This window comes from Pleurodeles waltl, chromosome 10 (genome assembly GCF_031143425.1).
Source record: "Pleurodeles waltl isolate 20211129_DDA chromosome 10, aPleWal1.hap1.20221129, whole genome shotgun sequence".
In the NCBI taxonomy this organism is placed as follows: Eukaryota; Metazoa; Chordata; class Amphibia; order Caudata; family Salamandridae; genus Pleurodeles; species Pleurodeles waltl.
Genome location: NC_090449.1, coordinates 1015250152 through 1015275955, shown reverse-complemented (window position 1 = coordinate 1015275955; position 25804 = coordinate 1015250152). Strand labels below are relative to the sequence as shown.

At 44.9% G+C, this 25804-nt stretch overlaps 1 protein-coding gene across 1 annotated transcript in view; it reads right to left on the bottom strand.

Moving 5' to 3' along the window:
• CPNE4 (copine 4) overlaps window positions 1–25804 on the bottom strand; it is a 1215102-nt gene that overhangs the window by 180131 nt on the left and 1009167 nt on the right. The window contains exons 9-10 of the mRNA XM_069211919.1: window positions 22942–23028; window positions 18522–18581 (exon numbers count right to left, since the gene is read on the bottom strand). Coding sequence (XP_069068020.1) covers window positions 18522–18581; window positions 22942–23028 — 147 coding nt within the window. The remainder of the gene's footprint in view (window positions 1–18521; window positions 18582–22941; window positions 23029–25804) is intronic.

The following is a 25804-nucleotide window of genomic DNA, read 5'->3' as shown; positions in this document are numbered from 1 at the left end:
ATTGCACACACTCGCAGGTAACACTTTTAAAGCAGATGCATCAGGCAAAAGACACGCACAAACTCTGCCAGAAGGTATTGGAGGCTTTACATATGTAAAAGCTATACTGCAAAAGGACATATTCATTTTTTGTAGGCACGGCAAGATTAAGTGATGTTGAGCTGACGCAGTGACTCGAATCCATGTTCTCACTTTCAAAGTCGGCAACTCTAGTCATTGTGCCACACCTTCTCCCTGTTCTCCCATGTTTCCGTAGAGCACTTGAGGCATTCCAGTTCTTTTCATCGCTATAGCCCGGCATGCCATGATTTATGTTTACCTTCTCCATTTTTTATTTCATTACTTGTTCAGACCTGGTATTGTTTAACAATAGGCAACTAGGACTTCACACCGGTGAGCGTCCTTTGTCACTTGACCACCACAGATGCTTGCACGAAAACTGTACACACACTCGCAGGTTGCACTTTTAAAGTAGACGCATCAAGCAAAAGACACACAGGGGGTGATTCTCACCCTGGCGGGCGGCGGAGGCCTCCCGCCAGAGTTCCTCCCTCCAGAATACCGCACCGCGGTCATTAGACCGCTGCGGGTATTCTGGGTTTTACACTGGGCTGTCCGGCGACCGCCAAAAGGCCGCCCGCCAGCCCAGTGTAAAACAACCTTCCCACGAGGACGCCGGCTCCGAATGGAGCCGGCGGAGTGGGAAGGTGCGACGGGTGCAGTGGCACCCGTCGCGAATTTCACTGTCTGCAATGCAGACAGTGAAATTCATTGTGGGGCCCTCTTACGGGGGCCCCACGACACCCCATACCGCCATCCTGTTCCTGGCGGGCGAACCGCCAGGAACAGGATGGCGGTATGGGGTGTCTGAATCCCCATGGCGGCGCAGCGAGCTGCGCCGCCATGGAGGATTCAGAAGGGCAGCGGAAAACCGGCGGGAGACCGCCGGTTTTCCACTTCTGACCGCGGCCGAACCGCCGCGGTCAGAATGCCCTGCGGGGCACCGCCAGCCTGTTGGCGGTGCCCCCGTCATTTTAGCCCTGGCGGTCGACGACCGCCAGGGTTAGAATGACCCCCACAATTTGGTGTATTAATAGATTTAGGGGGTGATTCTCACCCTGGCGGGCGGCGGAGGCCGCCCGTCAGAGTTCCCCCCTCCAGAATACCGCACCGCGGTCATTAGACCGCTGCGGGTATTCTGGGTTTTACACTGGGCTGGCGGGCAACCGCCAAAAGGCCGCCCGCCAGCCCAGTGTAAAACAACCTTCCCACGAGGACGCCGGCTCCGAATGGAGCCGGCGGAGTGGGAAGGTGCGACGGGTGCAGTGGCACCCGTCGCGAATTTCACTGTCTGCAGTGCAGACAGTGAAATTCATTGTGGGGCCCTCTTACGGGGGCCCCACGACACCCCATACCGCCATCCTGTTCCTGGCGGGCGAACCGCCAGGAACAGGATGGCGGTATGGGGTGTCTGAATCCCCATGGCGGCGCAGCGAGCTGCGCCGCAATGGAGGATTCAGAAGGGCAGCGGAAAACCGGCGGGAGACCGCAGGTTTTCCACTTCTGACCGCGGCCGAACCGCCGCGGTCAGAATGCCCTGCGGGGCACCGCCAGCCTATTGGCGGTGCCCCCGTCATTTTAGCCCTGGCGGTTGACGACCGCCAGGGTTAGAATGACCCCCATAGTGACTAATATAAATCCATGTGATTCTGAACATGTGATCATAAAAACACCACCGTTTGTGGAAAATATTTACATTTGAAATGAAACCACGTTTGCTGTGAATAAAAAAACAGGCCTTTGTGTGTCTTTGTAGGTGGAATAAGGAGATGACATGTGAGGTCCTGTGCTGGCTAAAATAGGAATCTCCTAAATACAATCTTTATCTGCAAACCGCTGTTGTCAGAGCCCGAGTACGTCTTCAGCATCTGCATTTCTGCTCTGGAACCGACTCAAAGAAATGAGTGTTAAGTAGACTTAGTGGTAGGCCTGCTAATGTCTGCATTCCAGGCAGCTACAAGCTGCTGCCTGCAACATCGCTTCAGATTATGACACCTCAGGCTAGGGTCTTCCCAAAGAACATGCGCCCAACTGTCAAAATGTTGTTTCCACCGGCAACCCACGGCCTACTCGGAAGCAATTGTTTTACATTTTTTTATGTTTTTTTCATCCTTCTTTAATCATCTTACTGGAACCTGGCTCCTGCCTTAGCGTTTGATATCAAACACACAAAAGTATCATTCCCTTTATGTTTAGAAATGAATCTTGGAAGATTATCATTCTGTTGGAATTTTTACAAAGTAGCATGGCAGATTTAAATTAGGATGTTAAATGGCAACAGTTTAATTTTTAGCTGCAGATAGAGGAAGAAGGTAAATGCAAGTGCTTTAGTTATATGCAGTGCCACTGGAATAAGTGGCAGGAAAAGACCAAATTATGAGGCAGGGTTGATCAATTTATGTGGCAAGAAAAGTCCAGTTATAAATTTACAACAACAGCTCTAACTCAATCAAATGCTAGACCTATTGCATTGCAAATGCTTGTTTTAAAAGCTGGCCCTGGGGGATGGGCCCCCTCTCCAAGTCTTTAAAAAAACAGTGGCCACAATTTTCTTTTTTTTTGTCTGCCATGATCCTGCAGGAGTCCTGTGAGATCACAGCAAAACAGGCCTTTCTAAAAACAAAAACAAATATGGGCTCCCTAGTGCGTCCTTCTGGGTCCTTCCCTGAAGTGACAGACTGCTTTCGAGAAAATGGGCAGGACAGTGGAGAGCACCTTTCAAAAGGAAGCAGACCCCGAGCACAAACTTTGAAGACTCAGACCCTAAATCACATTTGGTGTCTGGACATGGACTATTGGAAAGGGAGCTTGAGGCCCCCAAAATGCCAAATGCTAAGCAGCCAGAGAGGATGTGCAAAGAGGGGAAGCTCTGCAAGACTTCTGCCTGTAACCAGAGCTGGAGGCTAAGGCCTGCCACTCTCCCAGTTGGATGAGGGGACATCACCCAGGGACATCCAAGACCACTTGCCTATGGAGCCTAAAGCAACAATCCCTATCTGCTTGCCAAGACCCATTAGCCCTCTCATGAAGAGGAGAGAGCTGAAGTGAGGAGGGTCAGCAGGGGATCCTCCTGTTGAAGAGTGTAAGGAGACAGCTACTGCACTGATTGGGCTAGGCCCCATGGGCAGGATCAAGTCGGTGACCCTGTATGCCAGAGGGGGCTGCCAGAAAGTTAGCAGGGGAATCTACTGCACTCATTTTGCTGTTGTCTGTGTGCTGGACCAAGTCCACTAGCCTCTAGGCTAGAGGGGCTGCTGTAAATAGAAGCTTGATATTGTGTCCCCAGACAGCACTCAAGTGAAGAGCTGATTTGGTGACCCTATATGCCAGAGGAGGCCACCAGAGGAAGACAAGGAGCGTATCCCGGTGCATGCCAATGCAGTGCGTTGATAGGCTACCCTAGTGAGACATGCAAGCCCGAGCCATGACTTGGAACCAGAAGCCTTCAAACCCCCAAAACTTCCTTTGGGGAAGACCAATCAAAACTTAATGTTGCATCGGAGGAGCACAGAGGGCACCCAGCCATGGTGTGTGCACACACACAGCTGTGTGTTTGAGACTTACCCGAGGCAGCTGCTGCAGCCGCCACACCAGCAAGAGAGATGTCCTTGGAGACTCCAGTCAGATATTCCATGCTAATGTCGATAAGTCTGAGCAACAGGCCAGAAGGCCCATTAGAAACATGTCTGCCAGATAGTGCTTTGGGCTGAAACACTTTCGACTTTTCTAACAGAGTTGGTTTGGGGCTCCAGAGACTCAGAAAGCTAGTGCGGCCTAACCTAAATGTTGCCTAAAGTGAATGGGGAATCATCGCTACTGCAGAGAGGGAAGTTGGACTACCTGTAAACACTAGAGCCATGACCTCAGGCGGCTGTGTATATGGTTTGTGTATGCTGTATTTTACTTTGTGGTTGGACAAAAACACTCATTTGTCATAAAGGAAAGTATTTGACTGGCAATCATTTATTGATGCTATTAAATGTATTTTGAGTCAGTTCATCCCCTGGTGTCTCCCTCTCCCTCAAGGAAGCTTTAGACTGCTTGACCCATTCTCTCACTGAGAGTCGAATGCTGATGTGGTACTTGGCCCTGTTGCTCAGGATCCAAAGTAGGCCGGGTCCTGGGACAACAGAAGAAAAAGGGCTTGGCCCTCAACGGTTGGGCCCAGTACCTCCTGCTTGCTCCGTGGCCCTCTCAATGGGGTTTTGACAGTGAACAAAGGGATATCAGTGACAAAGCTAAAGGAGCTTGTAGAATGGAAGCAGAACAGAAGAGGGTGCCTCAGTGTGAGAAGGTCACACTTTTAGCATGTTCACCCCAATATTTCTGACTGATACTGATGGTAACTGACCCTGACTGTGCCCTGGGTTCTTCTTAACAGGCCCAGCGCCAGTGCTCTGAATAAAAGGTATACAGGCAAATGGTACCATTTTCTAATTCCTATTGGCCATGACAGACTGTTAGAAATGGGGTTCCTGGTTGGCTAGGGTAGGCACCTAAGCCAAACAGCAATCACCACTTTAGTTACAGCAAGGGAGCTTCACACCTAAGATAACCCCTGCTCACTCCCTTGGTAGCTTTGGCCAGAGCAGCCAGGCTTATCCCAGAGGCAATGCGTAAAGCTTTAGCACAACACACACAACCCAGTGACACAATAAATACACAGCAAAAGAGACTTCCTAACAAGTTATGTAAATAAAACTGTATTGCATACAAGTTATAGACCAAAACAGCATAAATCATTACTAATTTGTAAAACAGGCAATTGTAAAACCACCATAATGCAACTAAAATGAAACCTTTCCATATTGCACATGTGAGGATAAAAACATCATAGAAGAAACATTATGGTATATATCATAGAGTTCCTGAAACAGTATCTGTACATACATCAATCTCAGATCATGGAAAATACAGCTCGTAATGCAAAAGGCACGGGAATCACCCCCACATCACCCACAACTGAGGTACACACATAGATTGTGCACACCTGTTCTAATAGTACATGTCCTGTGGTATTCTGTTCCCCATGCCTTGGTTACTTGTCCACCTGTCCACTTACAACAATGATTACAGTAAGACACAGAGGTGAAACGTAGAACATCAAGCAATCACCACAACTACCTTCTATATGAAGGCCACATCACACCTTGCGCTCCTTTACTAAAACATATGGTAGGCACAGCCCCACCAGGTCCAAAACCAGAGCTCCCACTCTCCTACTGTAGTAAATGAGGCACTTTCTTCATAAAAGGGAAGCAACCCTGCTGTTCTCATGGGGGTCGTAACAACAAAAAATATCCCCCCAGCCAAGGGGGCCACTGTCTTCGAGGATGCAGCGCAAGGACTCTGGAGATGCGGCTCTTGCCAGCTCCTTCCCCACATAGAGGGAAACCACACGGCAGCTGCCCGTGTCTGCTCGACCAAGCACCACCTTCCACGGATAACACATCTGGAGCCTTCTTTCACTTGAGACGGCAAGGCCCAGGGAAGCCTCCCAGCATCTTTGGGCATGGACCAGCTTCCCTGCTTTCTTGGCCCAGGTTGCAGCAATGAATGCCCCAAAGAAGGTGCCTGCTTGTGCCCCAGGGGCACTTGATCAAGCACGCCTCATCCACGCTTCCTCAACCACTGTGAGCGATGCCCGCCACACTCCTTTTCCTCTCTGGCTCTCCTGGTCAGGAAAACGGTGCGCAGGACAGGGGTCTCCCAGCCAAGGGACCCACAGGGGCACTCTCCTCAAAGTAGGGACCAACTCAGCCGCATAGAGAAGCTGTCTGTAAATCACTAACCTTGCGCTGTGGGACATGAAACTTCATAACAAAACAGAGAGGGGGACACACCACCCAATCCCTGGAGAACAACTGGGGTAGGAGCACAGCACAGGAATCAGCAGCTGGACAGCTCACCAGGGTCCTGGCAATAAAGTAGCAGTCCTTTTGGGTGACCTAGCAGGTCACAGGTCAGCACAACAGCAGATCAGTCCTGATGGCTGTTCCTTTTTGGCATAACAGTCCCTCCCAGAAGCATCTGTGGCCAAGTGCACACAGTGTCCAAAACATGGGGAACAATGCCTGTACTGATACTCATTTTGCCTTTCCTCTGAGGGGGCATTTCAAGGGACTTCAAGGGACCTTTAGAAGTGCACATCACTCCCTTTCAGCCCCAGCCCTGGCTCCAGACATCAGTAGGGGGCAAACAAGCCCTTTGTGTGAGGGCAGGACACAGCCTATACAAATGTAAGTGCGCCCTACCTCTCCCTCTCTCAGCCCAGGAAGACCAGTATGCAGATGTAATTCTTTCACACCGCCACACTCCCTGTGTAATGGCTGTCTGGAAAGTAAGCACAAAGCCCAGCTATCACTCTACACTAGACGTGGGTTGGACTCAGGCTGCAAAGTGCAAGAGTCATAAGCACAGTGGAATGCCCACTTTCTATAAGTGGCATTTCCACAATGGTAATAAAAAATCCACCTAAACCAATAAGCAGGATTTTTCACTACCATTCCAAACATACCAAACATGGCCACACTACTCCTCATAGATCAGAAATTACCACTTAGACATATGCAAGGGCATTCCTAAGGCAAACCGATGAGAGAGACACAACTCACAGCATAGCACAGCATAGCATCCTCTCTCCACTCCAACTCCCACCAGTTCAGGGGTTCTACCCTGCCACTGGTCCCCCAGCCTAGGGTCTGCACCCATAGGCGGGACGGGGGTCAGGGGTGAGCCTCTACGCCCCCTACACTTCCTTCTGGTGTTCCTCACCCTCCTCCTAGGAGTGGTACCCCCAGACTCTAGAACTGTCAGGTCGCTGGTGACAGCCATCCTGCACAATTCTCCCACCAGCCCGGAGCCACTACCCTGTCACTGGTCTCCCAAACCAGGGTCTGTACCTGTGGATTCACAGACCCTGAAGTCCCTAGTAGATAATAGTACAGGGGGGATTCAAACTACCTATAAGTCCCTAGTATATAATAGGACAGGGAAATTTAGAGGCCCAGTAGATTTCCTGCACTGGAGTGTGCACTGCTGTGTGCCTGCTGTCATTTCTAAAAGCAGTGCTGTCTTTAAAATGTAAATTGTATGAAAAATCGACTTTGGAATTAAGGGTACTTCTAAAGTAATAATCTAACTTACTTTTACATATGTCACCCCAAGACCTCCCCTAGATGCCCCAGGGGTAGGTTGCATGTAACTCTAAGCAAGGGCATTAAAAAAGTTGTTTTATATGCCATGGTGAGGAAACAAAAAATGCACCTTTCATTTTGCTCCATTGTAAAAAGTTAGCACCATAGCTAAAATGGAAATATTTTTCCTAAGCCTAAATATTCCTAAGAAGAAGATAAAATGCCATGAAAGGACTCAAATGAATGGTAATGATAAACACAACAATTTGCAATTGTTGAATGTATCATACCTCCTACAGAGGTTATAAGACTTCCATTACTGTAAGCCAAGATCCAACCTGCTAGTGGTCTCTCCTGATTGGTCAGCCCTAATAGGATTAGCGAGGCTGCTTTGATGAGGTGGTAAGTGGCCTGCCTTGAGGGGGAGGTAGGCAGCAGGTAAAGTCAGGCCAGGAAGAGTTGGGTAAATCAAGCTGAGACTTCAGAAGGAAACTAGTCAGAAAGGAATGCAGCAAGGCCAGCCCTCTCACCCCTGTGCCCCACAGATAGATGGTAGGCTTAAGAAAGAAATCTGCAGATGTCCAGAGGGGGAGTTAATGGAAATGCGCTGCACCAGGGGGCTGGTTTAGCTAGATCTTACTCCTCTGGAGAAAAATCATACTTCTTGGAATGTTAAAGTGCAAGAGGATGCTACACTTTGGAGGGAGTTGTCAGACGTCTGGGTGGCACCTTGCAACTCATTTGACAAGGATGCTCACTGACTGTCCCCCAAGATGATTGAATAAAAGTGGCTGATCCGCATTGGAATTCAGATCTGCTGCCTGAAACCACAAGAAGAAGAAGGACTGCCCTGTTGAAACCCTGGTTTGCAACCCAGAGGCCCACACACTCAAGGACAGTGCCTGTTGAACACTGGAACCATAGCCCAAAGGACTTTGGCTTGCTTCAAAAAAGACTCAGGAGTAAGCCTTGGCAGATTTGACTCTGCAGAATTCCATAGAGTTGAAAAAAAACTGTGGAATTCTGCGGAGGTGGAGTTCCGTGACCAGCATAGTCCTGAACGAGCCCGATCTCAGAAGCGCTAAGCGGGGTCAGGTCTGGTCAATCAGGCCAGGGCTGTAGGCAGTGAAAGCTGCTAGGCCTGTTGTGAACTGGCCTGCCACGTGTGCATTTCACACAGGACAGGCCGGTGCACAAGAGGCCAGAAACAGCAGCCTTTACTGCCTGCGGCCCTGGCCTGAATTAAGCGAAAGCTGCTGTTTTTGTCCTTTTTGTGCACCAGTGTGCACAAACAACGACAAAGGAAAGTGACAAGAACTTACCTGGGTCTTCCCTGGGGTCCTCCTCTCCTGGTCATCCAACGGAGACAAGTCTTCTTCAGCGGTTGCCTCCCTGATGCTCTTCTCCAATGAATGCTGCAGCCCAGTTATGGGCTACACAGCGCAAACACGGACTGTCTGCGCTTTGACTGTGCAGCACGCACCGGGTGAGCTCCGTTCTGCTGGTGGGGCTAGCGGAGTTTTTGGGATAACTCTACACTCCAGGCAGAGTGGGAAGTTCCAAAAACTCAGTTTTTGCTCCCCACACACTCCTACTCAGGAGTGTACTCCCTGAAGCAACATGTCAAAAGAGCTTCCCTGCACCAACTTCCACAAAAAGTACCCCTCCTGGAGTGTGTCCAGTGGACTTGCAAGGATTTGTCCCACTGCATTTTGAGAACTGTAGTCCCAACAACGTTACCAGGAGCAACTCAGAGATTCTGGAATCATGCATTGTCAGTCCCGGCTCACTGCGCACACAAGGGGTGGGGTGGGTGCAGCGTGCGAGGTACATTCAATAAATAATAAAAAAAAAAAACTTACCTGAACCGCCGACCCGCACTGCGATTTTCCTCTTTCGATTGTTTTTGCAGGCACAGGCTCCCAGCCTGCCATGCTGCCAATCCTGATACTGCTCAGAGCTGCATCAGGATTGGCTGGGAGAGCCCAGCCAGTGCACTCCCAGGCAGACCGGGAGCCTGTGCATGCTCTCTCCAGCCTGGCATCACAGTGCCTGGCTGGAGAGAGCACACTGCACATGTATGTTTTGCTGGCCCAAGACGGCCGGTCAAACACACATGCGGTCTCACTGCTTGTCACCCCATAGACCTGCCCCTTTCACAACCAAAGGATAATAAACATGATTTATTATCCTTTCATTCTGAAAGGTTGGCAACTTCTGCTGTTGGGGGGTAGGGGGGCGACTCTCCTCTGCCCTAACGGAGGAGCCGTCCCTGTGCATTTGGCTTGTGGATCATTTTCCTGCATCAAGAAACACTTCTGGAAGTAAGTGTAAAAGTGTTACATTGCGGATGGCTGGAACTCTTGACTGTGTCCTGGTCCAGAGCAACCTTCCCTTTGAGCGCTATTATCTTCCAAGCGCTAGTTTTACTTTAAATCTTTAAAAATTCATACCTCTGGTTCCCTATATTAGAATTTTGTCGTTCTCTGTCATTTTAAAGATACAAATAATTCCTATTTTTATAAATTGGTGTGGGTTTTTATTGTGTGTTGTGTCTTACTTATTTACTATGTTGGTTTAAATGTTTACTTACCTGTCTCCAAAGTTAAGCCTGCCTGCTCGTTGCCAAACTACCAGAGGTTGAGCCAGGGGCAAATGTTTTTAGACCTTGACTGGGCACAGCCCTGTGATGGGGGTGTATTGCTAGTGGTGGGTGTGTACTTAAATCTACCAATGCCCAGCATCTAACACTGAGGATCAGATAAATATTCAATGCTTTACAGAGGTTCAAGAAACAAAAAAATCCAGGTGTCCATGTTTAAAAATAATTCAGGCCTGAGTAAGATGGCGGATGCTTTCAATTACAAAGTAGAGAAACTTGTGCAGCAGATGAACCATATATAGAGGAGGATGCCATCTCTGAAAGTTGCAGCTAAGGAAAGAAGAGCAGGGGTGGGTGAAATTGCAATCTTTTCAATCTGTTACAGGTGTAATTACCACAAGAAGTATGGACAGCATGCAATTTTGGCTGGGTGGTCATCTGCAGGAGAATTGTCGCCCAGATTTACCATTATTTGGCACATGGCACATCAGCAAAACAACTTGCTGCTCTGCATCAAGTGGAGAGAGGAGGAATGTGCAATATTTACTAATATATGACACATTCCCGCTCTTTCTCCATGGTGGCGCACACAGTGCAGCCTAGCGCCAACGTAGGCGCCCATGCGCCATAGTGCAAGGGTTACTGCATTGCATTCAGGATTGTTTTGGTGCAGGAAGAGAAACCTGCGCGAAAAACAATCCTCATAGACATTTTCCTCTTTCTAGGTGTGCTGCAGAATGCTGCACACGTAGAAAGAGGAAAATAACAAGGAGAAATAAACAGATTTCTCTTTGTTGTGCCTCTGTTGGTAAGGCGCAGCATTTTGAAGCCTTCCCAGGCTTACCAGTGTTAGTAAATCTGGGAATGAACCAAAATCCATGGCTGGATCCATGGAAACACCCACGCTCCACCCACGGAAACCCTTCCCAACGCAGAGTAAATCAAGGCAAAGACTTGCGCTACTCTGGATTTAGTAAGCCATGCAGGGCCATGCAAGATGACTTTGCATGGCTTAGTAAATATCATTGAAGCCCTTGCCTTGCACTGTCTTGTGTGATGCAATGGCAACGCAAAGGCTTTGTAAATCATGCGGATCAACAGAAGGTCACCTGCTTTATATCTCTAAGTATCAAGGAGGCTGCTCTAAAATAATGGAATTCCAGTCCACATGTGAGCAGAACTGAGCCTTCTCTGACGTGGCATTATAACTTGGACGTTTTCCCAGGCATATGATAAACTTGCCTGGTTCTACTTTTTTATGCTTTATAAGCAGTGCTTAATTTGTGATTCTTGTTTCCGGTTTATTTTTGAGGGCCGGCGCTTAATTTTCTACCTCAAGCATTTATTGCGAGCAAAAGACATATATGGGGATGACGGAGGAAGAGAAAAACGAAAACGCGTCAAAAAGGAAGAAAGCTGCAGGAGTGAGCTAAAGGGGCAGGGAGCGGCTTTAAATGGATTGAAGAGGTCCGAGATGGCTTCAGGATTACGCTCCCTCAGTATTCCGTGTTCACACATTTAATTGCAGCAGCCGCGTGTTTAAGATGAGGGCTTTGGACACCAGCACGTTTTTATTTACAAATTAAGCACTGTTTATAAGCACCTAGAGACAGTTGGCAAGGTTGAGGTATATAAAAAGAAATAGAAGAAGGCATGACCTTGTGTAAGAAGTGAATGCAAGACAGCAGCTCAATGTCCTGTCCACACAGTTTCTAAAGTCATGCTGTGAACACTGCTGGTGCAGATCCTGGGGTTGCTACACATATCTAGTTTTTCAGATCTTCTGAGACATATTCTGCTTAAACCAAGTCTCACCTGAGCAAATATTACAAGAACAGTGTGAGTGTATGGAAAACAAGAATTACACACAATACACAAAACCCAATAACTAGTACCTACTCAAGATTGAATTTTAGTAACAGGAATATTGCACAATCTTATATAGTAGCTATTAATTGCCTACAATGTAAGAACCATTTAGAAGCAGAGATGCTTTAAAAGTAGGTTTTCACTGCAGACTTGTTAACCTCTTCGAAATTGCCTAAAATATGCAAGGATTATTGCCCAATGGTAACAAATTGTTTATTCAAGTAAAAACCAACAATTTAAACTCAATAATTTATGCCTTTCTCTCTTTCCTCTATCAGATAAAATGCTAAAGGGTCACATGGATCTACTTCCTGCCATTAACTTGTGGAGGTCTTGCAGTGAGATATCAAAGAGCAAATATGGCAGATATGGCTGTAAGCAGTGACGTCAATTCTCCAAGCTGTGACATCACATGCCCTATGAGGTCAGGAAAAGGAGCACCATACGAACTTTGACCCCAGTGGCATCACAGAAAATGACGGTGCCAGGACACAGATCGCACCTCAGGAAATGATTATGGAAGCCAAAATATGGACATTGCCCTCATTATGTTGTAATAAAGGAAGGACTTGAATGAGAACATATGTAGAGCACTCTGCTGCCCAAGGGCATCCCGGCGCTGCATAGCATAGACAGAATGGAGAACTTAGTTGACCCAAAAAAGCCAGGTCTATAGCTGAGATTAAAAGTCTTGTTCTGATACAGAGCTCTGAATGACCAATGAACATCTACTCCACTACTTAGGGGCTAATATAGTGAAGGAGCGGCCACTGGTTCAAGCACATCACATTCGGAATAAAAGCTGGCTGGAGGATCTACTAGGTTAAGAAGGAGTAATCCTTGTCCTTAAGTACTTTGGTCCCCTCTCGTGATGTCCTCTAGAAGTCATCAGCAGGCACTTGAAGATGATGCACTTATGTACTGGGAGCCAATGAAGGGTCTTCAGATGAATAGTAACTGATTCCTGTTTTGATAGTTTAAGCAAGAGTCTAGCTGCAGCATTCTGTACAACATGAAGACGTTGAATTAGGTATTCGGTGGGCCTAAGTATAATATGTTGGCATAATCAAGGCAGGAAGTGATGAGCACAACCTGTTGGGTGTTCTCTGGCACAATTTAAAAAATCGTCTTTAAACTTTTCAGCAGCGAGCGACAGGATTCTGTTACTGCCTTTACTTGTGGCCGGAAAGAGGGATCTTTGTTCATTTCCATGCACAATTTTTCACTATGTGCTCAGGAGTGGGCGGGGACCCGAGCTTTGAGGACCACCAGTGCTGGAACAGATAGAAGGAGAGGCTTTAAAATTAGTATTAGTGTTTTATCTGAATTGAGTTTTATACAGCTACTCTTCATTCAGTCAGCAACAGAGGTTAGAGAGGATCTAAATGCCTTCTGTAGCTCATTATTTACATCCTCAAAGGAGAACATGAGCTGGGTGTCATCTGCATAAGATATCACCTCCAGGCCGAAGGGCTGTATGATGTCCACCAGCGGCATATGGTAGACATTGAACAGCATTAGGCTTAGTGCCGAGCCCTGTGGGATATTGTGTCTCAAAGGTTTAGGTGCAGAGGAATAGAGAAGAAGGGGGAAAGTCTGAAGTGGATCTGGGAAGAAAGATAATATCCAATTCCAGTCACGACCGCAGATGCTACACTTATGCAGCCTTTCTAAAAGAATGGAGTGAGACACGGTGTTCAAGGCTCTGGAAAGGCCAAGCTATACCAATGCTTCTAAACGCCCCTGATCTAGGCTTAATGTAATGTATTCTGTCACTTCAAGCACAGGAGACTCGTGGATACACCATTCACCATCAGAAGTTTTTTCCAAGCCACTGGGGAAAATGTCCGAAAGATATGTCATTTCAAGAAGTTTTTTTTTCCTCTTTGAAGCTCTCATTCCCAATTTTTTGTTCCTTCATTTTAAGTCTCATTGCAAGAAAGTGCAAACACTTCTAAACCATTTTTAACATGAGAAATAACAAATATGAAGGCAGACAGCATAATTATGAGGAACTTAAAGACTTCAAGGCATATGCCTGCTTCCCATTGACCATGTTAACTGTGGATTCATGAAGCTTGCCAATGCTATGAATGATTTAATAGTTTTGTAAATTAAAAATATGACATTCAAAAATTCAGAAAACTCATCTTTTTAGACAATTACAATATTTCTGGAGAATAAAGTGCTAAGGTGTTGTTTGTAGCACAAGAAATTGCATTTTATCTCATGCTGTCAGTCTTGTACTTCATTCTACAGTGCCTAATATATGCACTGTTGCTTAGAATATTGCGGTATATGTTTGGTTGCATTTTTCTGCCAATTTTTGATTACATTCAATTTAAAACCCACTTACTACTAGAAGGAAATTGTGACTAGGTGTCAAGAAACCAGGGGTCACTAGAAGAGGTTTATTAGGGGTCAGGTTAGGATGTTGTAAAAAGAAGCAAAGGAATATATCACTTCTGGCAATCATTCTGGCCAGTGGTTGCTCTCATCACAAGCCACAACAGAATTACCGTATTTATCGGCGTATAACACGCACCGGCGTATAACACGCACCTCATTTTAAGAGGACATTTCAGAAAAAAAAAACGTAACATTATATCGGCGTATAACAAGCACACATCATTTGCCCCCTATTTTCAGGGAGAAAAAATGCGTGTTATACGCCGATAAATACGGTACCAGGTAATATTTAAATGGCAGACTATGTTAGAATATTGCACCTGAAAAAAAAACTGTCTCTTTGCAAAGAGTGACATTATTTCAATTAACTGAGAAGCACTTAGGGCACTGCATATTCTGCAAGTGCCAACAAACCTGGCATCTGCAAAATAAGAAAATATGCATTACCATGGTGATGAATGCCCTTACCCTAGCTTCTGTGACAATTGCAGTCTCCGCCCCTTTCCACTAACATAGTGCGGTTAGTATGGTATGAGCATACACCAGGATTTATATAATTGGCTTTAACCTGTTCTAAATATCGTTATATATTTTTAACTGTCTTTAAAAGAAGAAGCCAAGCAGGAAGACTTAAGGCCTGATTTAGAAATTGGCGGACAGGTTACACCGTCACAACTGTGACTGATATCCCATCTGCGGAAATCTAAATCCCATTATAGCCTATGGGAAGTAGATTTTGGCAGACGGGATATCTGTCACCATTGTGACAAAGTAACCTGTCCTCCAAGTTCTAAATCAGGCCCTACATTTCCCATCACTGGATTTCACGTCACCCATCTGCACAGACAGTAACATCAGCAGTTTTCCGCCAAAACCTTCCAAGAAAATACAAGAGGACTTCATTTTCCATCATCATCTGCAGAGGAAGTGACACCAATACATTTCCCATCATCTATCTGCATAGCAAGTGATATCACTGGAATCCTGCCAAAACCCCCTTTAAAATAATAATCCAAGCAAGATGATTCAATTTTCCAACATCATCTGCACAGGTAGTGACACCACTACATTTCCCATCATCCTTCTCACAGTAAGTGACATCACTGCCTACCTTCTTCCTACTTCAATCAACTCTCCAGGGCATCCCAACACCCAAGCATCCCCATAAAAAGGTGGCGGGGGCACGGACACAAGCATTTTCTAGTTCGGCATGTTAGGGTGAGAAAGAGTTTGGGCCAACACCCCTGCTCCACTGAAAATGACAAGATAAGATGAAATCATGTGCATCATGCTTGACACCTCAGAGAAACATAATTCACACCTACATCTTCGCACATCCTAGACATCCTCCTTTTGACAGGCTACAGCATCCATCATTTTAACCATGCACATAGAAAGGAAGAGGCCTCACTGTCATTGTTTAGTCCACCTGGTCCTGCACATTTGACAAACAAGTAACACAACTTCTCACATGCCATTTCCTAGTCTCTGCAACTTAGATTGCCACTCCCCTTTTCATTTACAGGCCTCTCAGGTACAACAAGGACTTCATAGATACAGTTTTAAATCTCCAAACCTCCTCATTCATGCGACATGCCCACAACACCCTCTTGAGTGACTTCAGACTACTAGACAACAAAAGCTAAAAAACGAGCAAGAAACACCATCTTTAAAATGAGCAATACACTCTACGTGGTACAGCATGTCACACAGCTGAACACTTCAAAGGATATATCCTGAACGTTGTCTTCTCAACATCACCAACAATCCAATGCAAATAACCTTCACCCTAGAGTGGACCAACACCTTTGCTTTCCCTATCTCACTGCTCAGCCTCTTACCAAGAAAAAAAGGTCAGCCCAAAAGAGAAGACTAAACCATTAGATCCTTAAAAGAGTTCTCAATAAACAAGCTAGTGCTTCAACTCATCTTTCACTTTATTAGCTTCACTTCCAATGCCTACGCCCTTCTAAACATCTTCAACAATTCTTTGAATAGCTATGTGAACACACATGTTTGATTTGCAACATGCACGTGTAAGCCAAAGCCTTCAGCACCCTAGTACACTAAAGACCTTGCTGACAATAAACGATCCATCTGCAGACAGGAAAGAAAATGGAAGAAAAACTGAACTGCTCAAGACCTCTAGATACTGAAGTTCCTCCACACAACACACAGACAGCTAATTACATTAGCCAAAGCAAAATACTATACTAGCACAAAGAATTAAGCCACCAACAGCAGCAGAATACTGTTCACGACAATCAAGCCCTGCATCACACCCCTGCCGGACCCACCTGTTTCTCACTCCACAGAAAAGTGCAATACTGTCAACATCTTCTTCAGTGAAAAAATACAGACGCTGTGACAGTACATCGATGACACTAAGCCAGCTTTGTACCTTACACCTACCCATTTCCGTATAATCCTGCAATGGTCATTCTTTTAAGAACAATCTCTTCCAGATCTCACTCACATGCTCAGCTCCCTGAAAACCACTTCTTGTGAAGATCAAGTCTTACTGTCATCCTTCAAAGCTCTCGCTGGGAATGCTCTCTTAACCCTCCTTAAAATTGTCAATACCTCCCTCACTCAAGGCATCTTCCCATTAGTTCTCAAAATAGGCCAGATCATCCCATTCCGAAAGCAACCTAGTCTACACCTTTTTGATCTTGCCAACGACTGGCCCACCACTCACCTACGATTCATTGGCAAGATCATTGAAAAGGCAGCCTATGTTTAGCTCACAGATCCCAACAATGCTAACCATCTCCTGCACAACTATCAGTGTGGTTTCAGATCACATAATGGAGACTGCTACCTTACACATTGTATATGATGCCCTTCTAACCACAGATTAGGATGAATCCTGCCTCCTGATATTGCTTGACCTTTCAGCTTGACTCAGTCAACTATCCCACCTTCATACAAACCCCGGAGTCTTGTTGGAATTAATCGGCAATGTCCTTCACTTGTTCTCATCCTACTTTTCCAACTGACACCAGTTTGTTCACGTGGCCACCCCCCAGGCCACAAAAGATCCCTATCTCCTGTGGAGTCATCCGGGTTCATACAGTCTCCTATCATGTTCAGCCTTTATATGGAGCCACTTGGTGCACTACTCACAGATAGCACCAAGGTTCATCAATAAGATGTTGATACACAATCCGACTAGAACGTTTTCTCTGCTTTAGACAGTCAATGTCTGAGACATGGCTTGCATTTCATCCATACCTTGATGTCTAGAACTTATTTGAAGCTCTGCTCATCCAAGACAGTATTCCTCTTATTTCCCAAGAACAACAAACAAGATTCAGTACAAACCTGTCTCATGGACCTTGATGGCTTCAAACTCCAACATTCAGTGAATTCCAAGTCACTTGGCTTCACCTTGGTCACCAACCTCACTGTCAACGAACACATTGCAAAAACATACAAATATGGCCAAAAACCTGCTTTGACTTCTAAAGAAAGTCAAGCCGTTTCTCCTGGAACATTACTTCAGAACTGCTGTTGAAGCTCTTGTTCTCATGTGTGTGGATGGTCTTAATGGATTACTCCATGGCCTCCCAGACTCTATTCTTGCACACCTTAGACTTATCCTACATACTGCAGCACGTCTCATCCAGGGACTTAACAAATATGATCAACCCTATCCAGATGAAACTCCATTGGCTCCCCTTGTTGTCTTGCACCATCTTCAAAACCAGTTGCATCATTTGCAAATCCACCAAAACAATCACCCCTGTTTATCTTGCAGATAAGCTCACATCTCTGGTGGTTCTCTACACACCCACAGCAAGTACACCATCAGACTGCAGACCGAGAAGTATAAAAAAATCAAAAGCAAGACAGCAGGCTTTTGCCACGTATGTACCAAGGATTTGGAAAAGCATTCCTATGGGCATAAGGACCACCCCAACTCTGCTCTAACTCAGGAAAAACCTGAAGACATCTATTTAAAGAACACTACATCACTATGCAGTAACCTCAACAACCCTCCTATCACTCATTGTCTTTAAGCTTGTCTTTGACCATATACAGCATTCCACTGCCTTTTGGATTGGTTCAGACTACATAAATATTATATACATACACACATAAATAATACTAAAATTACACATCTATGAACCTATGCACCATCCAATTTCCCACTCCCAACAACCAGCTACCTAGATTATTGGTATGATTGTCTCCAACTTAATACAAACTGCAGGAGAACATCAAATACCCATAGGGGACCACTCAATGATCACCTAACAAAGAGTCAACTAAGTAAATTAATATGCTTATCAGACCAGAAGTATCAAATCTGATGGCAGATTAGGATACGCCTCTCCCTAGTCAAGAATTACATCATTTGAACAAAGAACTCCCCGCTCTTAGTGAAAGTGCAAATTCCATAAACATGTGCCAATCCCCCACTCCACTTGGAATTTACTTACTGTAAATTGTATTTGGCATCCACCCATTATGTAGTCTAAGAAAGAATGCATCTTGTGGATCTGTGAACATATAGAAAAAAAATAATAGGTAAGGATTTGTCAGTGAATAATACTTGCACGCAGACTCTGCTTGAAAAAACTGGATGGAGAAGAGCAGACATGCAATTAATGGAGGGTGAGAAAATACAGGTAGAAAGAAGGGGCAGAATTACAAGAATAGAACATATGTTGTTGGGTGGAATTTGTTCAAAAACACTTTATATCTTTTTTCTGATAGATCTTTTCTGTTGTGGCCAAACTTTCAGAGGTGAACCAAACATTTCTTTGTTATAACTCGTTTTTGTCTGTCTGTCCGTTCTTGCTTTGCAGGCTATTATGTCACACTTTCTCATAATTTCTGCACTGTTCAAGTTTCACTGTCATCAAAATTGAAGTGCAGCATTATTTATTTTTCAATCAAACAATAATATTTCATCTTTTTACGTGTGTTGCAGAGTGCAGGCACTTTTACCAATCACATATTTTTAAACATTACATTGCATTATAATTTGGGTAAATATTTTTAAATTATCTGCTTTCTAAAGCTAAGTTTCGAACACTTTTCCTGAAGGTTAAAAAAGTGAAATTTATGTTCATAAATATCAACTACTGATTTCCAAATGCGGTATTTTAACGAATAAAAATACATTTACGACTGTGGGTGGGTATCTCCAGATTGCAATTGTAAGAAAGGAGCAGGGAAATGCCACAATTACCTGAGGTCTCCAAGTTTCAAGTTGCACAAACCTTTCTGCCCAATTTGCATCAGAGTTTCCCGGTGAAAATCGTACAGGATGACAGCCCAGGTGGCAATATAAATTTCCAGTTTGTAATCCTTATTTGGCCACAAATTAGAGATTTCGCCTGCAGAATGACTAGAGCCTGATATGCGAGGGCCAATGTATCAGAAAGGCAATACAGTATTTGTTCTGTGGCACACTCATGTTTTTTTCTGCTCTGTATTCAGTGCGTCTAGTGGCCAACGAATCTTTACAGGTGTAATTTCTGCTACTGAACAAGGAATTAACTCCTGTGTACTAGGGCCTCTTGTAGTAGTGGATAAATTCATGAGGTCTTGTTCCTGTCTTTAAATGTTCTTTAAGGAGCAACTTTGGGCCCTGATTTTTTTTAAAAAAGGTCTTAGGAATCGGAACATCCCTTTATTTCCTTCAATGGCCCTGATTGTAAATTGGCCAATATTGTCCAACTTCTGTATAACCCCTGTTGCTCAGTGGTCAGAATTCTGAGTCGTGTGGTATTTACTGCATTCAGTAATAACCAGGGGCCATATGTACGAACACTTTTTCCCATAGACACAGAATGGGGAAAAACCTTTGCTACATCTGGCCCCAGGTGCATTAAATACCTCTCCGTTCGGTAAAAGAAAACAGAAAGATTTTGCTGTCCATTGCAGATTTTGCTCTGGTAAGGATTACATTAAAATCTAAGTCTAAACAGATGCTATTTATTGCTCCTGATAAATTCTAAACCCTGGGAGGTGTATTTTATAAGGTGCAATATATAGTCCCAAGCCCTCCTACAAAGGAGGCCTAGGCAATCATGGGATCTTGCTATTGAACCCTTTCACTCCTGCTTTTAGATTACTTCCGGGTGGGGCCGGGAGGTCTATCCTCCATTAGTGCCTTTTGCTGTGACCACGTATGTTTTGTATTTGTTTGCAATTAACAAGTAGTCCGCGGTAGCAGGCAATGGGTGGAGGTCTCAGTGGAATTTGGCTGCAGCCCTCTGAGGCTTGGTGGAGATCCGATGGAGTTGCTTCTCAAAATCAACCTGGGCAATATGGCCAGAAAAGGGGGATTCATGACAATACATCTCCAATTATGAGAAATGTGCCTAAAGGGTGGAGGCTTGTGAGAATATCTCTGCAATCATTCGGCGGGACCCTGGTGAAAGTGACGGTGCCCCTGTATTCACTGGAAGATTAGCATGCCTGAGCAGTTTTTGGGCTGGCCTGTGTTCGCTCCACCTTCAGTGGATGGTACGTTCCCCTGAACAGTGGTTTCCAGAATTGGGGTAACCCATTTGAAGTCTTTTGAGTATTGCTTCAGTGTCTGTTGCTCTGCTGCTTGTTTGTATGATCACTGACTGCTGTTAGATCACCTCTAAGCTAACTCATTACCTTATTTAATAAACTTGTGACATCACTTTCTTTAATAAAAAACAGTATCCTGCCTTTTATGTTACCTGGTCCATATGTAGTGTATGCATGCAAATGTGTTGATGAGTTTGGATTGGTTGCTCGGCTACGGGATATCAGTTTTTATTTTTTTATATAGTACAAGCTTGGCACGTGTGCAATAGAAGGCTTTACACGAGCACCAGATAACATTGCATATTTCTGGAATGAGATTCAGTGCCTGATTTAGATTCAGCGGACAGGTTAATCCCTCACAGCAGTGACGGATATCCCATCCGCCGAAATATAAATCCAATGGGAAATATTGGGATTTATATTTTGACGGATGGGATATCCATCACCGTTGTGACTGAGTAACCTGGCCACCAAAATCTAAATCAGTGATTTGTCAAAATCACAGGACGTTGAGCCCAGTTGGAACTGGACCCTGGCTCCCCAGCTCCAAGAACAGCAGGTTTTACTGTTAGGGCACGCGTCCACCTCCTCTTTCTCCTCAGTACGTCTCACTCCATGACTTTGGGGTCCCCAACCCTTGTAAATTTCGGTAAACTAATGCCACAATCTTACAAGTCGATTCCCAACATTTTATGCACACCTGGATTGAATTTAGGGGGAGCATGAAAATTACCATGGAATAGGGCAAAAGGCAGATCCTGATTTACAGACTTTGATGCCCACAGGGGGAATTTACTGCTGTAGCTCAAACACTAGGTTTGTGTACTTATTGCAGAAATAACTTCAAAGACAGGGGTGGACATGGTGGGACCCACACGCCTCCATGGTGTATTTCTTCATACTGTTCAAATGTGGTTGAAGAGTTTTCCAAACACCCCATATTTCATGCCACTATAGGAGAAGGGATTTATCACAGGAGAGACATTTTGTTAATGGAGAAAATTATTTTATTTTTTAAGGAGTATTTCTGTCACATTTAATCATGTCGATTGTCTACAGGAATAAAAAAAAAAACAGCAGCATTGCAGAATGAAAGAGTGACTTGTAGATTTCCATGTGTAATCCTGAGATATTTCTGTGGATCCCCTAAAACCTGAATCTACTCAAAATGAACAAGGAAACATAGGTGTAGGTTTCTCACTTTTGAGGATGGTTGTAATTCTAAACCACTGGTGCAGTATTGCTCTGATTTGCAAAACAAAATTGTAAGACTGCACTCATAGGCTCCCACTTACGTTTGAGGCAGATTTATGATTTTTCTTTGAACTCTCAAAAATTTGAGGTGCAATTATAGAAAGCGAAACTTACAGCTTTTCAACAGTTCTCAAAAGTGCAAACAACAACACATGCTTAATTGCAGATGTTGTACTATTATGCATGTGTAAACACGCAATTGCACAGGATATATTTTTTTCTTCAACTGCAAGATATATAGCCCATAAAGAAGCTTTTTCCCCCTGCACTCTTGTCAAGTACTCCGCCCCATTCTAACCTGGGGGCAGATGTACTTCTGCTGTTGACAGAAGTAAAACCCTGATTGATTTCAGGGTGGAAATATGACTTCTAAGTATTTGTAAATTCCCACAAATGAATACGTGTTTAGGTTCCACCTATTTTTCGCCCCTCATAATATTACATCATACAGGTGTAATATCATGTGAAGTTAAATCGATTTATGCATGTAACATCTCCATTGTGAAAATGAGAGGGAAACAAGACACTTAGGCCCAGATTTAAGAGGGCCTAGTGCCATTCTAATGACACATTAGCATCATTTTTGTACGCTAATGTGGCGTTAGATGGCCAAAACCGCTGCACCATATTTACGAAGTGGCGCAATGCATGCATTGCGCCACTTTGTAACCCTTTGTGCTACATTATGCCTGCACCATGCATAATATATGCAAAGGAGCCATTCCCCTGCTCTGAGGAGGTGTTAAAAGAAGGCTCCCATTGGTTACAATGGGCCCCTGGGTGCCTTGCAGGATTAGCGTCAAAATTTTTTACGCTAATCCTGCAAAGCGCCAAACTGGTTAGTTCCTAAACTACCGCCATGGTGCGCTGTATATTAAATATGGTGCACACATGGTGTCATTAGGGGACGCTAAGTGGTGCAATAACTTTTAATAAATATGCCTCTTACCGTCTTCTGCACTCTACCGTCCTCCATTTGCCAGTGACACGAGTTTGACAAGAAGTAAAGCAGGAAGCAGTTGGCCAGGTGAAAGGTTTGGACAGTTGAAGAAGTAAGGTGCTTTGTCCCCTTACCTTGCACAGGTTGAGGATAACGATACCCGAATTCTTGTAATTCTTCTTTTTTGTTTTGTACTTCGGGTTTATGCATTCCCACTGCACCTGCAAAGAGCACATAAGACAAAACGTCAGGGCAAATGAATGAATGTAGGAAACATAATAATCTATGAAGACATCCATTGGGTCTGCTCGCTGCCATGATGGCTAGAAGCACAAAGACAGCACGAGCTCTGGGTACCAGAAGCCACTTTGTGGAGGTCTTTCATTGGCCCTAGTGCGAATTCATGGAGTGCTAGGAGGTCACCTTCTTGGAGCCTAGGGGGAAGCCTTCTCAGGCATTAATGGTGCTGCACTGGGTGCCATGTTGTTTTAACTATGGGCCTGATTTAGATTTCAGCGGGGATGAGGGGAGGTTGCACCGTCGCTACGGTGACGGATATCCCGTCTGCCGAAATCTAAACACCAGGCGGGTGGGATATCGATCACCATTGCGACAGAGTGACCAATTCGCTGAGATCTAAATCAGGCTATATTAAACTGTATTCTGATAGATATTGTGCTGAACTGTAATTGCATTTATGTGGCGCGTCACACACTGATGAGATGACGCATGTTAGTTGACACTGTGGGGGAGTCCTTGGCTGTAAGTTTGTTGACTTGTAGTGTGGCTTAAGGAAGGAGTATTTTTGTGTTGTGATTCAGTAACCTTAGTGGTTCTTTTATGCTGCTTTAGAACTCTATTCTCAGGCATTTAATGTCAAAAGGAAAGGAAAAAATACAGAGTTTTCACTTTACAATAATTTTCTGTGCCTTGTGAGAAATTAGGGTATTGGTTGAGGGAGGTGAAACGCTACTCAAGCACTACGCACAATCCTTATCAGGACAAGTCACAAAAAGTCACTGGTAGCTTGGTACAAAAGCAGTTAGTCTTAACTTAAGGACAATGCATAAAATGTTTATAGAGCACACAAACAGCATTAAAGTGTTCACTTATAAACACAACACAAGAGAAATCCAGCACCAATTTGGAAAAATAGAGCAGAATTCAATAAATTATTTGATACCAAAACAACAAAAATGCAGTAGAAAAGGAGACATGCAGTTTGAAAGATTTTGGGAAGTATAGCGCCTAAAAGCACAAAGTGCCACTCACAGTCATCTGGTCATGCTAGACTGGGGGAAAGTTACAAGTTCAGGCTGACCACAATTGAGTGCAGGCCAGATTCAGGGACCAGGTTATATCCGCTGAAAAAGTTACCTTCTCAAAGTCTGGCATGAAGTGCCCAGTTCACGTTGGAGGAGACTGCGAGAAGCAGAGAAAGATGCTGCAGATGATCGCTGCTATAGTGCTAAGAGCAGACCGTCCCTAACAGACGGACGTAGTGTGAAGATCCTATCAGACGTCATGGACGGTCGATGCTACAGCTTTGAATTGGTAGACACCAAGGCCTGTCGATGCAGTAGCACAAAGTGCAGATCTCTCTCTTTCGGGAGGTCACTGTAGCAGGAACAGTCATGCACACCAGAGCTTTGCATTGCATGTTCGTGGTCGTGAAGAGCTGAAATCTTCAGGATTTCTCCTTTTACTTCAGATGAGTGAACTCTAATGCCAATCAAGGGCCCAGGACCTGAGGAGATGCCACTTGGGGATCAGGGGTTCACTCTAACAGAAGCCATGAGTGCTCAGACGTGTCCAGTTGCAGGTTTAGGGAGGTCTAGTGCAGCAAGTCAGCCGGGCAGTGATAGGGAAGCCTCTGGAGCTTGTTAGGTGCCTGCAGCTCTGAACAGGATGTCCATCAGCTTGACCCTAGGAGTCACTTCAAGGAGCCTAGGATGAAGGGAGTAGGCCCAGTCTTCCTCCATCGACAGCAGGGGTGCCTCCAGCAGCAGTGCTAGACTGGGGGAAAGTCACAAGCTCAAGGACTAGGTTAGTTCAGCTGAAAAAGTCACCGTCTCAAAGTCTAAAGTCATGCATGCGGAGTCCAGTTTAAAATGGAGGAGGGAAATCGTTACGGGTGGTTTTCACTGTAGCACAAGGACCTTGTTGTGTGTTTCAGATGGTCGTTGTGGAGTGTCATGCTGTCAGTCATTGCAGGCTGTCGAAGTTCTAGGGCAGGCCTCCAGCAGCCGTGCAGTCCTTCTTCTGTAGTATCCACTGGTCCAGGTGTGCACTGAAGAGTAGGTCTGCAGGTCTAATATTTATACCTGGAGTCAGCTTTGAAGTGGGAGAAACTTCTAGAATTCTGCCCACATCTTGTTCTGGAATTTTGTTCCTTCTCCTGCCCTGGACCCAAGAGAAAGAGTAGGTCTGATTCCAGATGGCCTAATAGATCCATGTTTTGAATCTCAACGTCCTGATTCCTTTGGTGGTAATACTGATTTCGGCAGAAACAGGAGTTTCTGCTTGAATTGCTATTACAAGTATGTACTAACTTTGCATGAGATTAAACTCTACCTTGTTTTCCAAAGAGAAAATTCCAGTGCTTAATTTGTGCCAGTGTTTGCCGATGCTCAGCGCCAGTACTTATTAATAAACACTGGCACCTATTCAGTGAAATCCACTACATGGTGATGCTGGTTGTGCATTTTATTAGTAGAGTTATCTAGTGGATGATTTAACTTTTTAACATGACCTAAAAAATATGATATAATTAGGGCTTCCTCCTAGAATTTAAAGTGATATGTGGCTAGTGCAAGCTCAGTGAGCCCATGTGAAATACCTCAGGTCCCGACACTTAATCTTTTCCAAAATAAGTAGTGGACAAGACCCTGGGGCACACCTAATGGAATTTGTTCCTGGAAACAACCTTAAATTTGGGGACTGCGTGCAAAAATACATATCATGGAGAAAAAGTGAGCATGCCAAGGTAATTCCACA